At 37.5% G+C, this 14859-nt stretch overlaps 1 protein-coding gene across 2 annotated transcripts in view; it reads right to left on the bottom strand.

Annotated features, from left to right (window-relative positions):
- Positions 1-14859, bottom strand: part of fdft1 (farnesyl-diphosphate farnesyltransferase 1) — a 41158-nt gene that overhangs the window by 21481 nt on the left and 4818 nt on the right. For both annotated transcript variants that reach the window (XM_039748453.1, XM_039748452.1), the window contains 2 exons: positions 8513-8641; positions 4088-4279 (listed from right to left, as the gene is read on the bottom strand). In XM_039748453.1, the coding sequence (XP_039604387.1) occupies positions 4088-4279; positions 8513-8641 (321 nt within the window). The remainder of the gene's footprint in view (positions 1-4087; positions 4280-8512; positions 8642-14859) is intronic.

The raw sequence follows: 14859 nt of genomic DNA, 5'->3' as shown, positions 1-14859 counted from the left end.
TAGGTCGCTACTATGTGACAAAAGGAAATGGTGCTGTGTGACATCATTGTATAGTCAGTATATGCAATGGAGGTACATTATTACTGGCATAAGGCAAAAAAAAAAACCTTCAGAATGAGTTCATTAGACTATCTAATAGTTTAGCAGGCCTCCATTTTAAACCTTGCATAGACTATCATGAGCTAAACAAAATCACTATTAAAAAAGAATTGACTCCTCTCATTAATATTGTACTTCCTAAACCAAGCAACAGGTTCAACAATTTTTTAAAAAACTGCATTTAAGGAGAACTTATAAAGTAAAGTAATTATAAGGGAGGGGAATGAGTGGAAGACAGCTTCCAGTACTACAGTGGGACATTACAAATACATTAAAAACCCAATGGATTGACTAATGCTTCAGCCGACTTTCAATTATTTGTTAAATTATATTTTTTACAGAGGTTTTAGGAATTTTTGTGCTTATGTATATCAGTGATTAAGTGATTTATTCTCAGAATATGGATCAACACATTGCTCATCTGGCGGCACAGTGGTAGCACTGTTGCCTCGCAGTTAGGAGACCTGGGTTCACTTCCAGGATCCTCCCAGCGTGGAGTTTGCATGTTCTCCCCGTGTCTGCGTGGGTTTCCTCCCACAGTCCAAAGACAGCAAGTTGGGACAACTGAGGATTGCCAATGCACCTTAGTGTGTGCTTGGTGTGTGGGTGTATGTGTGTGTGCCCTGTGGGCTGGTGCCCTGCCGGGGTTTGTTCCCTGCCTTGCGCCCTGTGTTGGCTGGGATTGGCTCCAGCAGAACCCCCCTGACCCTGTGTTAGGATATAGCGAGTTGGACAATGACTGACTGACATTGCTCATCTGAAAGAGGTTCTTTTGCAACTTCAAAAAATGAAAATTTATTTAGATGCCTCTAGTATAGGGGTTAATGTCATCCTTTCGCAAAAATGTAAGAATATTGGGGAACTGCATCCATATGCCTTTTAATCTAGCAGAGCACAATTATGACTTGAGTAACTGGGAACATTTAGCAATAAAAATCGCTTTATAAGAATGGTGTCATTATTTGGAGGGGTCAGAACCTCCATTTTATTTATTTTTTCAATTGATTAAATTTTGCTATTTCTTAATTGATTGGGAAAAAAAACAAAAGGTAAATGCCATCTATAGGCAGTTTGAGTGTGATAAATTACCGTGTGAACTTGAGAAAATGTTTCCAGCTAAGACCCAGGAGACCTTAATACATCGGTATATTCCACCCAGGAATATGCATAATTTCCTGTGAGCACTCCGAAAGAGAAACTTTATACCTGACTCCATTAATGAAAAAGTTTTAGTTTAGTCTCATTGCTTGCTGTTTTTTTTTTTTTGAGCACCTGAGTATAAAAACACACCACAGAGCTAATAAAGTTTTTTTGTTTTTGGGTGGGAGACTATGACTTTATTCTTGCTTGTGATATAGAAGGGTCAAACCTATCCAAGATTCCTCCATGGGATGCTTGCATAGATTACATTGGATTTCACAACGAATTTTCCACCATACCAAGTAATAATCACGATTGTAGTGGTAAAAAGAGTGCAAAAGTTCGCTGACGACCCTGTTATCATGGGCTGCATCAGGAGTGGGCAGGAGGAGGAGTATAGGAACCTAATCAAGGACATTATTAAATAGTGCGACTCAAACCACCTACACCTGAACACCAGCAAAATCAAAGATCTGGTGGTGGATTTTAGGAGGCCCAGGCCCCTCATGGACCCCATGATCATCAGAGGTGACTGTGTGCATGGAAGTGCAGCCGGATGATAACTTTGGCTGGACTGCCAATACTGATGCTCTGTGCAAGACAGGCCAGAGCCGACTATACTTTCTTAGAAGGCTAGCGTCCTTCAACATTTGCAACAAGATGCTGCAGATGTTCTATCAGACAGTTGTGGCAAGTGCCCTCTTCTACACGGTGGTGTGCTGGGGAGGCAGCATAAAGAAGAGGGATGCCTCATGCTTGGACAAACTGGTGAGGAAGGCAGGCTCTATTGTAGGCACGGAGCTGGACAGTTTGACATCTGTAGCAGAGCGATGGCCGCTGAGCAGGCTCCTGTCAATCATGGAGAATCTACTGCATCCACTGAACAGGACCATCTCCAGACAGAGGAGCAGCTTCAGCGACAGACTGCTGTCACTGCACTGTACCACTGACAGACTGAGGAGATTGTCCCTCCCCCACACTATGCAACTCTTCAATTCCACCCAGATGGGTAAACATTAACATTATACAAAGTTATTGACTGTTATACCTGCCTTGCACTCTCCACCTTGCATTTTTTACCTTGCACTGCACTTTTATCACTATTCAATTAATATTGTATTTATCAGTATGCTGCTGCTGGAGTATGTGAATTTCCCCTTTAATATTAATAAAGTATCTATCTATCAATCAATCAATTGGTATAATTCTAACTCTAATATTTTAAGTAAGTGGGTAACTGATGTTATACACTATTTGAAACTGGAAAAAATCATATTCACACTTAGAGGATCTCCACAAAACTTTTTCAAAACCTGGCAGGATGTAATCAATAACATTTCAGAATAAGCATTTAAATGGAGGAAGCAGGTTCTTTCCCCTCTTTTACTCCATTTATCTTTATTCATTTATTAATTTATCTATCTATTCACTCATCTTTAGTAACATAATTTTATACAGCTGGCCTAGCTCTCTTTCTCAGGGGTGGGGGTTGATTTGTTTCAAACTTTTTTTTTTTTTTTAATTGTTTAACTTGAGTTATGTGTATGGAATGTTATTTGATTTTAATAAAAACAATAACATTACAAAAAAAAAGTACAACGTCTAAGATATTTGTGGAAATATTTATTATATTTTTAGGCTTAAAGTATTGCCAAAATCAGTAATCTTGAATTGTTATGTTCAATTTGTTTGTAAATTTTGGTATTATTTCTGCTCCAAGCAGCTTGGGTTTCCGTTGCTCTTAAATCAGGGTATCAACATGATGCTAATGGACAGACTGAATGAGTGAATTAGGATTTAGAAAAATGTTTTGTATTGTACTACAAACTCCTTAAAAGATGGCTGGAAAGAACATTTACAGCTGGTAGAATTTGCTTGCAACAGTATATATAACACTTCAATCAACATAATAACTATTGAGTGTCTTTATGGGTGTAAGCTTTTTTTTTTTTGAATTTACCTTCTGGAACTCATACATTCCTAGTATGATAGAATTTCTAACTAGGCTAAAGAGACTGGAGGCTAGTCTGAGTTAATTTGATTACAGCAGGGACCTTTAGAAAATGGTGTCCGGGCAGACTGCATGAGAAATTCAGACCAGAATACAGGTTTGGGCAGAGGCTATGGTATGCGACAAAAGATATCCACATAAATAAGTAGTCTCAACATCAAGCTTGCTCTTTTTGGCAATGCAAAAACAAGCTGCTGTTCTATGTGACATCATCACTTAGTCACTGTATATAAGATAGCGGTGCACTGTTCCTACTGTATAAGTTTATTTATAAATTTGCTTGCAGTAGCTAAAAACAAATCTCTCTTGGCATTTAAAATTTTTGTTAGAATTTTTCAAGTTACGTATTGGGTTTAAGTGAAATGATCTTGTAGATGTCCTGGTTTTGGGCCTTTTGGGTTTCTGCGTAAAAGTTTATTCATCTCCTGGCTCATCACACAACTTGACTTTTGGGATTTCAAAAAGGCATTTTTAAAATTACTGCAGCAATCCATGAGTCACTTGCCCCTAAATATACTTTCTCTCTCACTAACTAACTTTACTCATCACCCAGTCCAGAAGAGTTTGGCATTGACTCTGTTTGTCTAACACGCACAAAGGCTCAAAGAGAGTTGTGCTGAGGGCATTTATGTATCATCTGACATTACTTCATGTCTGACTCCAAAACAAAAGAAAAAAACAAAAACATACTTTTTTGGAACTTTTCACATTTCAAATTGTTCAAAAGGCTCTATGAACCTATATGACTAAACATAGTTTAGCTCACAATTAACACAAAGTTTTCAACACAAGGAATGTATGTCATTCACTTAACGAATATTTAAAAGCTATAATTACCTCCTCTGGCCAAAACTCTCTGCCATCTCTTTGGTCTTCCAAATAGTCTCGAATAATATTTGTTTTTTGAAGAAATAGTCCCATAGAGTTTGCAAGCTCAATGTCTTGTCCAACCTCTGCATCTTCAAGTTCAGAAGCAGAGAAAAGCTTGGATAGTCCAATGCCAACAAGACCAGCAACATAGTGACAATACTGAATAAAGTAAAATACAGTACATGCAAATTTTAGTGTAAATCCATTATAAGGTTAAACAAAAACAAGTACTTACTGGCTACTGGCAAAAATATGAAAATTACACAAGGTATAATTACACAAGGTATAAATAAATAATATTTTACAATCTATACAAAAAGCATTTACAATTACGTCTTTCCGTCATCTATAATGTTACATCTTGCACTATGATAGAACTTAAATTCATGTTTTATATGTTGTAGCATATAGTGAATTTTGACACACTTTATTTTTTTATAAAAGCATTAATGGATGTAAAGTTAACAATAAACAAAATAATATATACTGTTAACCTTAACATAAGGTATAGTAAAATTATCAATTGTACAACAATATGCAGTATGTGGTGTAATTTTAGTTCAAAATGATCAGTTAAATTCTGTGACCTTTAGCTGTTCAATGCATGTTATACTGAAATTTGAATATTAAAAATGCTTAAAAAGCAGGTATGTTGAGCTTTGACTTTCAGACTACAAAAGAGACAACATGTATAACAACAGCATTCAAGATAGCTGGAATTCTTTAACACGCTACAGGCTCTCTCCAACAAATATAGTCCACATGAATAAATTTTTTTCTAAACATGCATTACAACTCTTCACACCCCAATTTCTAGCATGAATGGTTCTAACTCACATCAGTAAACATTTTATTAGCCATTAACATAAATTTTAAAGTGCTCACACTTTCATAATGCCTAGAAAGGTAGAAATTTCTTGTGGCTTAATCTGTTATAAAAATAAAGGTAGAAATTGAAGAACATAAATTAAATTCCATCCGAATTCAGATACTGTACTTTATAAGTCTCTTATGGTTATAATACATCATTCAGCTATGAATCACTGAAAATTAAAATAATATACTTTGCACTACATGCAAGGTAGTGATATTAAGCATGTTAGCCTCCTACATTGCACACTCTGGCATGACACATACTACAAAATGACATCAACTACTATGTCTCAACAATGTTGAAAATTATAAATACTGTTGTCTGCGTGTTTACCTGCCCTCTATTTTCTGATTTTTGAAGCTAGTACAGTTTCAGAGCAAGCCAAAAAGTTAAATTACATGCTTTTCCACTTTTGTCTCAATTACATTACTTAGTCTGTGACTAGCACATAAAGTTTGCTTCCACATGAAGTATAGTACATATATGCCATTGTTCAATAACACCTCAGGTCTAAGGATTCTGAAGCAGCTAACAGTTTCCCTTGTCACTCCACTGATGTTGACTAGGCTGTGGCTCTCTATATTACCAGAAGTCCAAACAACTACCTTGCATTGGCAATGTTCAGATCAATTTTGCTTTCCTAAAAATCACTATTTCAAATCAGTCACCTCATTTCTGGGAGTAATCTTATCATTGTTTCAATAAATTAAATTACTATACTGGCATCAACAAATTCTGATGTTATAATAGCAGAATTTTCTTTCTGCTTTCCCTGATGAGGGACGGAGCAACAACATGTTGAGCTGGGATGCCCAAGTCTATCCATTCCCAGTAACGTTTACTCCAGATGTTCCTTAAAAAATACCCCAGCACTTCAATGATAATCAAGAAATATAATTTCTCCAGGACATGCTGGACCTTCTCTCAGTAGGCCGTACCACAGACAACTCCTTGTAGAAGGTAGAAGGAAATTAATTCTTACCTTCAGAAAAATAATTTCTAGAAATTTAATTACAGGTAGTCACGGACCAGTCATAACTAGATCTGGACGTAAGATGGACTAGTATATGTACAGTATTCAAACCTGACCATATGTACAGTACTGTATAATAGGGCCCTTAACTCATATGGTTTATTTTATATCCTTTTTAAATCATCGTTCTTAACACATTGTGTAGATTTGTGTTTTGTAAATTTTTATTTTATTTCACTATTACTGCTGCGTGCATGGGTGCCAAACCTTTAACAGCTTCATGAGTCCTTTCTTTGTCTACGTTAAGTTACATCATCAGTGTGAGCCTCTCCCAGTGTTTATTGTGTCAGCAGTAAGAGGAGAAATTGTACTGGCAGAATTTGAGCACTCATATGTTTTCTGTTTTAAAATTTCAGCCTATTAATAATAAACATTAACACATAAAGGAGCTCAGTGTGGTTTCATTACCCTATCGTGGCATTTCGAATGAAGAAGCAGATCTTGACTGAGTCACAACGCAGAAGCTTTGGAGGTAAACCAGATGCAAAACCAGAGTGCAGCCGTACAGCACATGCAGTGAATACTGGTTACAAAGGGAAAAAAACTTAAATCACATGCGACTGCATTTGCTATCTTTCCACCATCATACTGTTTTGATCACCTTCATTTTTGTGTCGAGATCAATTGCCTTTTTTTCCCCTCTAACTGTAATACAAACATAAGTGAACAGTATGTAACTGAAAACCGCTGCAGGTCATATACGTTGGGTACGGAAAGTATTCAGACCCCCTTCAATTTTCTACTCTGTTATATTGCAGCCATTTGCTAAAATCATTTAAATTTTTTCCCTCATTAATGTACACACAGCACCCCATATTGACAGACAAAAAAAATAATTTTTGAAATTGTTGCAGATTTATTAAAAAGAAAAACTGAAATATCACATGGTCCTAAGTATTCAGACCCTGTGCTCAGTATTTAGTAGCAGCACCCTTTTGAGCTAATACAGCCATGAGTCTTCTTGGGAAAGATGCAACAAGTTTTTCACACCTGGATTTGGGGATCCTCTGCCATTCCTCCTTGCAGATCCTCTCCAGTTCTGTCAGGTTGGATGGTAAACATTAGTGGACAGCCATTTTTAGGTCTCTCCAGAGATGCTCAATTGGGTTTAAGTCAGGGCTCTGGCTGTGCCATTCAAGAACAGTCACAGAGTTGTTGTGAAGCCACTCCTTCGTTATTTTAGCTGTGTGCTTAGGGTCATTGTCTTGTTGGAAGGTAAACCTTTGGCCCAGTCTGAGGTCCTTAGCACTCTGGAGAAGGTTTTTGTCCAGGATATCCCTGTACTTGGCCGCATTCATCTTTCCCTTGACTGCAACCAGTCGTCTTGTCCCTGCAGCTGAAAAACACCCCCACAGCATGATGCTGCCACCGCCATGCTTCACTGTAGGGACTGTATTGGACAAGTGATGAGCAGTGCCTGGTTGTCTCCACACATACCGCTTAGAATTAAGGCCAAAAAGTTCTCTCTTGGTCTCATCAGACCAGAGAATCTTATTTCTCACCATCTCAGAGTTCTTCAGGTGTCTTTTTAGCAAACTCCATGCGGGCCGTCATGTGTCTTGCACTGAGGAGAGGCTTCCGACAGGCCACTCTGCCATAAAGCCCTGACTGGTGGAGGGCTGCAATGATGGTTGACTTTCTACAACTTTCTCCCATCTCCTGACTGCATCTCTGGAGCTCAGCCAAAGTGATCTTTGGGTTCTTCTTTACCTCTCTCACCAAGGCACGTCTCCCCCGGTAACCGGATGGCCAGATCTAGGAAGGGTTCTGGTCATCCCAAATGTCTTCCATTTACGGATTATGGAGGCCACTATGCTCTTCGGAACCTTAAGTGCAGCAGAAATTGTTTTGTAACCTTGGCCAGATCTGTGCCTTGCCACAATTCTGTCTCTGAGCTCTTCAGGCAGTTCCTTTGACCTCATGATTCTCATTTGCTCTGACATGCATTGTGAGCTGTAAGGTCTTATATAGACAGGTGTGTGGCTTTCCTAATCAAGTCCAAGCAGTATAATCAGTATAATCAAACACAGCTGGACTCAAATGAAGGTGATCTCAAGGATGAGCAGAAGGAATGGAAAGCACCTGAGTTAAATATATGAGCGTCACAGCAAAGGGTCTGAATACTTAGGACCATGTGATATTTCAGTTTTTCTTTTTTAATAAATCTGCAACAATTTCAAAAATTCTTTTTTTGTCTGTCAATATGTGTGTACATTAATGAGGTAAAAAATTAATTTAAATGATTTTAGCAAATGGCTGCAATATAACAAAGAGTGAAAAATTGAAGGGGGTCTGAATACTTTCCGTACCCACTGTGTGTGTATATATATATATATGTATATATATATATATATATATATATATATATAAATTTGTAGGTAACAGTGATATATTTTTTGTGGACTGGGAATATAGGATATCATCCATCCATCCATCCATCCACTATATAACCGGCTATATCCTAACAGATCCATAAAAATATTACCTTATCCCACTCATGCATGGACTGCACATTCTTTTCCAAGAATTCTGCCATTCCTACTCCCATGCGGTGGCATATATCAGAAATTACATTCCGATATTCTGCACCCAGATTACGAAATTCCAGGGATATCTAAAAAAAAAATGTAAACACATTTATATAGATATAATTCAAGTACTGTTTATATATAGTACTTTATATATATATTGATATACACACACAAAATATATATTTTCCATCAAATTCAAATGAATTCAACTAAATCTGCTTTTTACAATATCTTATTTACTGTATAAATAACTGTCTTTTTTCAAAATGTAAATAAGATATTGTAAAAGGCGCTATATAGCACCCAACCCGGCACAGACCACGCAGAGGCACGTGTACAAAACACACAGGCTTTATTGTTTTTCTTCACCCGGCATCGCGTCTTCCCTGTGACCCACAGGCAATACACAGTCCCAAAGCACAACACACAAACTATGATCAACCCTTTCTGGCACCACCACTCCTCCCAGGCAACCTCGTCCTCTACCTCCGGATTCTGGCCAAGAATGAAGGGAAGTTGGCCCTCTTTATAGCCCACCCGGAAGTGCTCCAAGTGCCTGACCAGCTGGTCTTAATTGCACCTCCGTGTGGGGCTGGTAAGTCGTCCCTTGTGGCGGCTGGCTCTCCGCAGCACCCCCTAGCGGCCACCCCATCTCCCATCCGGGCTGTGGTGGACTCCATGTCCCATGGAGCCACGGGGGAGACTGAGGAAGGACCCACGGCCAGGGAGACTGCCCCCAGGCGCCCCGGGGAAGGTATTGCACTGTCCATGGTGGCTCCCCCTGGACGTATGCAGCAGAGGCGTCCCGGCCGGGCATGGGACCCGGCTGTCCGTCACAATATATAAAACAGACTGTTGATTACTATCAAATTAAAATTAGCAGTATATTTAACTTTTTATTTTATTTTGAAAAATAATCTTTTGGTAGTTGTTGCAAAAAAATGTGTTTTGATTTTCTTGTCATTTATATTGAATATACTACAGTATATTTGGTCAGAAAATATATTTTAAAATAAGCATTTTTTAGCACACCTTAAAAGTGACTTGTTGCTGAACCCCTTTTTTTGCAGCAGCAGTACAAACAACATCCTGCTGCAGGTCACATAATAAAACCATTTCACATCAGATTGATCTCAAACATGTTAATATTTAACAAGCTGGATTGATAGAATATCACTAGGAAAGAAATCTTAATTAAATGCTGCCATTGTTTTTTGAAGCCATTCACACATTATACAATACAATCGCTTTGTGTCAAAACACTGCCAGACCAGTATCACTTTCATGTCAAACAAGCAAAAATATGTATGCTTCTGATATTACAAAAATACTGCAGTCCTGAATCCAATATTTTCCATATCATTAATTGTGAAACATAAAAATACATGCATTAGTGTTGTATATGTATTTTTAAGATGCAAGTTCCTTTTTTGGTAATAAGAGTGCTCTTTTCTACATTAATAGTGCTTATTATCCATTTTACTAAGTAAATTTCAGTCATAACTGTTCAGATTATTCATGCACCACACACTTTTTCCGCTTTGCATTTTTATAAGTAGTTAATTAAGAGAATTTGTATGTGCCCATTCCTGCTGATAAAGGCTTTACTTTTTTTGCATGTTTATTTCAATTAAAAGCCTAACAATGACTTATTATTTTCTTTCCAACTCTGGCTTATTATTATTGCATAGCATGACACGGTTTGGTTTACACAAAATTTTAGTTATCAAATTTACACTTAATATTAAACAATGTGTTACTCAGACATGCACTCCCCACTTAAAGTTGCTGCAAGACAAACCTAACCTCAACATCCCAATTAATGAAGGAGTAAGGAACAGCAGAAAGCCCAACTGAGAAAGGGCAAGAGTTGGGGACAGGAGAACTACATTCTTACCACTACATCAGCATGAGCACCTGGCCTAATGACTGCTTAGGATAATAGCAGTTTAAAGGGTTTCTTTCCAGTACATTTAGAAGCTGATCTAACCACTGATGGTGTCAGTTAGGGTTCAACACACATAATTTATGAAAAGCAGTACTATGAAGCCTAAAACTTATTGTTTTTAGAAGACTACAGAACAAATTCACAGAGTAACATGGTTGCTTGGTTGAAAAAAGATAATCTGAGAAGATGGTCACAGAGTGACCAATATGGAGTAGAAAAAGTATTTCTGCCTGAACTGTAAACTGAATGCTGACACATCATGTTGTGCTATAAAGAAAAATAAATTCCTTTTCCATTTAAGCCTTTTAAAAATGATCTTCAAGAATTTGTTTTCCTTTAATTTGCAACTGTAGTGAAATAGCTACATTGATTGGTTTTACTATTTTTTTTATTCTGACAACAGCTTATCAATAAAGGACTAACCTTCTGAATCTAGATTAAATTAACATGGTAGTTTTTCTTTGATAAAGTGTGTCTTATGAGTAAGTAATGACCAGAACAGGCATTTCACTGTAATTTTTAAATAGGTTTCTCCATCCAAAGTACAGTAATCAAATGAAACCTTTAGAAAGTACATGGTACAGGAATTTAAAAACATGTTAAAAAATTAATTCTTCCAGGAAAAACAATATTTCAGGAAGAAAAAAGTTTCTGCAAGCAGGTTGTGTCGCCCATTTAAAGCTGTGAAACTCCCAACACTGCCCATAAAGTGGTCAGATGTACTTTATAACAAATCATTGAAGCCTTATGTACAAAAATAATGGAAAACAAAAAAAAAACAAACAATGGAGCGAATTACAAGAATTCCTTGTGCGCATAGACACATTCTCACTATGAAATTGGTAATTACGAATGGCACAACCTAGTTTTTAAATTTTACTGATTTGATAAATTGTTTTGCAATGAATGAGGCATAGATTAATCAAGGATATGGTCAATACAACTTACTGAACATGAACGAACATCTACATCAAATGAATACAGATAGCAAAGGATCGGGGAGCTTAGTATACATACTGAGGCATCAAAAAAGTGAACAGGGTCCTGTTAGTTTATTTTACAACAGCATTAATAACTTCTTGCCAAATTCTGAAAAGTATTTTGGACTTCTCTTTGTAGGAAAAGTTAGATTTTCTTCTAACTGTAAGTAAAACATGCTAACAGATTTTTCATGATCAAGTGTTTTTCCATATAACGTTACTCTGAATAATGCTATCAAAGGATTTAGAGTGAACGTAAATCCAAAACTAGTCAACAAAATTAATTTTTAATCCAAGATTATGAATATAAGGTCCCACACTGAATATTGATTTAGGCCATCTAGAAGTGCACTCTTTCATTGACATTGGAAAAACAATTGGTAAAAAAACAAAAACAATTGTTATAAAATGTCTTTTCCTGGGTTGCAGTTTGATGCCACAATATTTCTGCCTGATATTTTTACCACTCATCAGTAGAAAGTAACATATAATATCAATATGAAAAATACAATCTAAACATTCTGTTAAACATGAAAAACAAAAAAGTAACTCAAAACCTAACATTGAATCACTAGCTCTGACACACCAAAACTACTTCTGAAATAGTCCACTCTTTTTTCCCGATCAAATAATTACTTGACTGAAGTCCACCCATGCATAGTTGAAATTAAAAGCTGTTTCACATCGTTTTAGAATAAATCCACCTATGTCTAGGAGCTTTTCCAGTTTGTGGATTTTCAAGAAATACTCTAAGTAGGTAAGAGGCAATAGTCTTTAAAAAAAATACTACTCGGGTAAATTATATAAGAACTTTTCCATAGCCCTGACTATACCTCAAAGTACTCTGTCATTACAAAGATAAGAGAACAAGGGGAAAAAGTTTTCAGAGCTTGCCATCCTTCAAATATAAGTGTCTGAGCAAAGGGATTATAGTAAGGGAAGACATCACAACAGTAGGAGTAACAATCCTCCATTACCAGTGGAGGGAGAAAGTATGAGAAAACAGTAGTACAGGTACATGAGTGACAAGTAGAATGCTTTTGTTCTTAAAACACCTCATATCACATCTCAGCTGAAGTTGGACCCAAATTGAAAGGCTCAAAAATCTAGAGGAAAATTATGCAGTATAATGACACCAAAAGAGAACTTTTGTGTCACAGTAATAAGCACTAAAACTGGACCAAACATAATACAACAAATCATACTGAGAACATCATCTGTGGAGTAAAGCATGGTGGTGATATTAATATGCACTGGAAATTCTATGCAGCAGCCACTGAACAAACCTTAAAAATAGAAGGAAAAGGGATGGAATGGAATATAGAAAAAGTCTAAAGGAAAACCTCCCGAAATCCACAAAAGCACTGGAACATAAGAATCAATTCATCTTCCAACAATATAATGACTGAAACATTCAGCAAATGTCACACTGGAATGTCTTAAAACCAGAAAGGTTAACCTCCTGGAGGGGCCCAATTAAAGCCCAAACCTCAGTCCTAATTATTTCCTGTGCAATAATGCAAACATCTTGTTCACAAACAATCCCCATTGAAAGAAATGGAGACTGAGCATTTTGCTAAGAAAAATGGACAAGCATTGAAGTGTTAACATGTCTTCCACTGACAAACTTTTTGAAGGAGACTCACAGCTGTAATTTTCTTAAATAAAGTCCTACGAACCATAGTTTCTGTCATAAGTGGTACTACCAAGTATTTGCTCTGGGGGAGTACAGACCTATGGCATCTACAGTGGGGCAAAAAGGTATTTAGTCAGCCACCAATTGTGCAAGCACTCCCACTTAAAAATATGAGAGAGGCCTGTAATTTCCATCATAGGTATACCTCAACTATGAGAGACAAAATGAGAAAAAGAAATCCAGAAAAATCACATTGTCTGATTTTTGAAGAATTTATTTGCCAATTATGGTGGAAAATAAGTATTTGGTCAATAACAAACGTTCATCTCAATACTTTGTTATATACCCTTTGTTGGCAATGACAGAGGTCAAACGTTTTCTGCAAGTCTTCACAAGGTTTTCACACACTGTTGCTGGTATTTTGGCCCATTCCTCCTAGCAGATCTCCTCTAGAGCAGTGATGTTTTGGGGCTGTCGCTGGGCAACACGGACTTTCAACTCCCTCCAAAGATTTTCTATGGGGTTGAGATCTGGAGTCTGGCTAGGCCACTCCAGGACCTTGAAATGCTTCTTATGAAGCCACTCCTTAGTTACCCGGGCAGTGTTGTTGGGATCATTGTCATGCTGAAAGACCCAGCCACGTTTCATCTTCAATGCCCTTGCTGATGGAAGGAGGTTTTCACTCAAAAACTGACGATACATGGCCCCATTCATTCTTTCCTTTACATGGATCAGTTGTCCTGGTCCCTTTGCAGAAAAACAGCCCCAAAGCATGATGTTTCCACCCCCATGCTTTACAGTAGGTATGGTGTTCTTTGGATGCAACTCAGCATTCTTTCTCCTCCAAACACGACGAGTAGAGTTTTTACAAAAAAGTTCTATTTTGGTTTCATCTGACCATATGACATTCTCCCAATCCTCCTCTGGATCATCCAAATGCTCTCTAGCAAACTTCAGACGGGCCTGCACATGTACTGGCTTAAGCAGGGGGACACGTCTGGCACTGCAGGATTTGAGTCCCTGGCGTAGTGTGTTACTGATGGTAGCCTTTGTTACTTTGGTCCCAGCTCTCTGCAGGTCATTCACTAGGTCCCCCCGTGTGGTTCTGGGATTTTTGCTCACCGTTCTTGTGATCATTTTGACCCCACGGGGTGAGATCTTGTGTGAAGCCCCAGATTGAGGGAGATTATCAGTGGTCTTGTATGTCTTCCTTTTTCTAATAATTGCTCCCACAGTTGATTTCTTCACACCAAGCTGCTTACTTATTGCAGATTCAGTCTTCCCATCCTGGTGCAGGTCTACAATTTTGTTTCTGGTGTCCTTTGACAGCTCTTTGGTCTTGGCCATAGTGGAGTTTGGAGTGTGACTGCTTGAGGTTGTGGACAGGTGTCTTTTATATTCATAACGAGTTGAAACAGGCACCATTAATACAGGTAACGAGTTGAGGACAGAGGAGCCTCTTACAGAAGAAGTTACAGGTCTGTGAGAGCCAGAAATCTTGCTTGTTTGTAGGTGACCAAATACTTATTTTCCACCATAATTTGCAAATAAATTCTTTAAAAATCAGACAATGTGATTTTCTGGATTTTTTTTTCTCATTTTGTCTCTCATAGTTGAGGTATACCTATGATGAAAATTATGTATACCTATGATGCAAATTACAGACCTCTCTCATCTTTTTAAGTAGGAGAACTGGCACAATTGGTGGCTGACTAAATATTTTTTTGCCCCACTATA

This window comes from Polypterus senegalus, chromosome 3, assembly GCF_016835505.1.
Source record: "Polypterus senegalus isolate Bchr_013 chromosome 3, ASM1683550v1, whole genome shotgun sequence".
Classification (NCBI taxonomy): domain Eukaryota; kingdom Metazoa; phylum Chordata; class Cladistia; order Polypteriformes; family Polypteridae; genus Polypterus; species Polypterus senegalus.
Note: the sequence above shows the minus strand (reverse complement) of the source record. Positions and strands in the feature narration are given on the sequence as shown.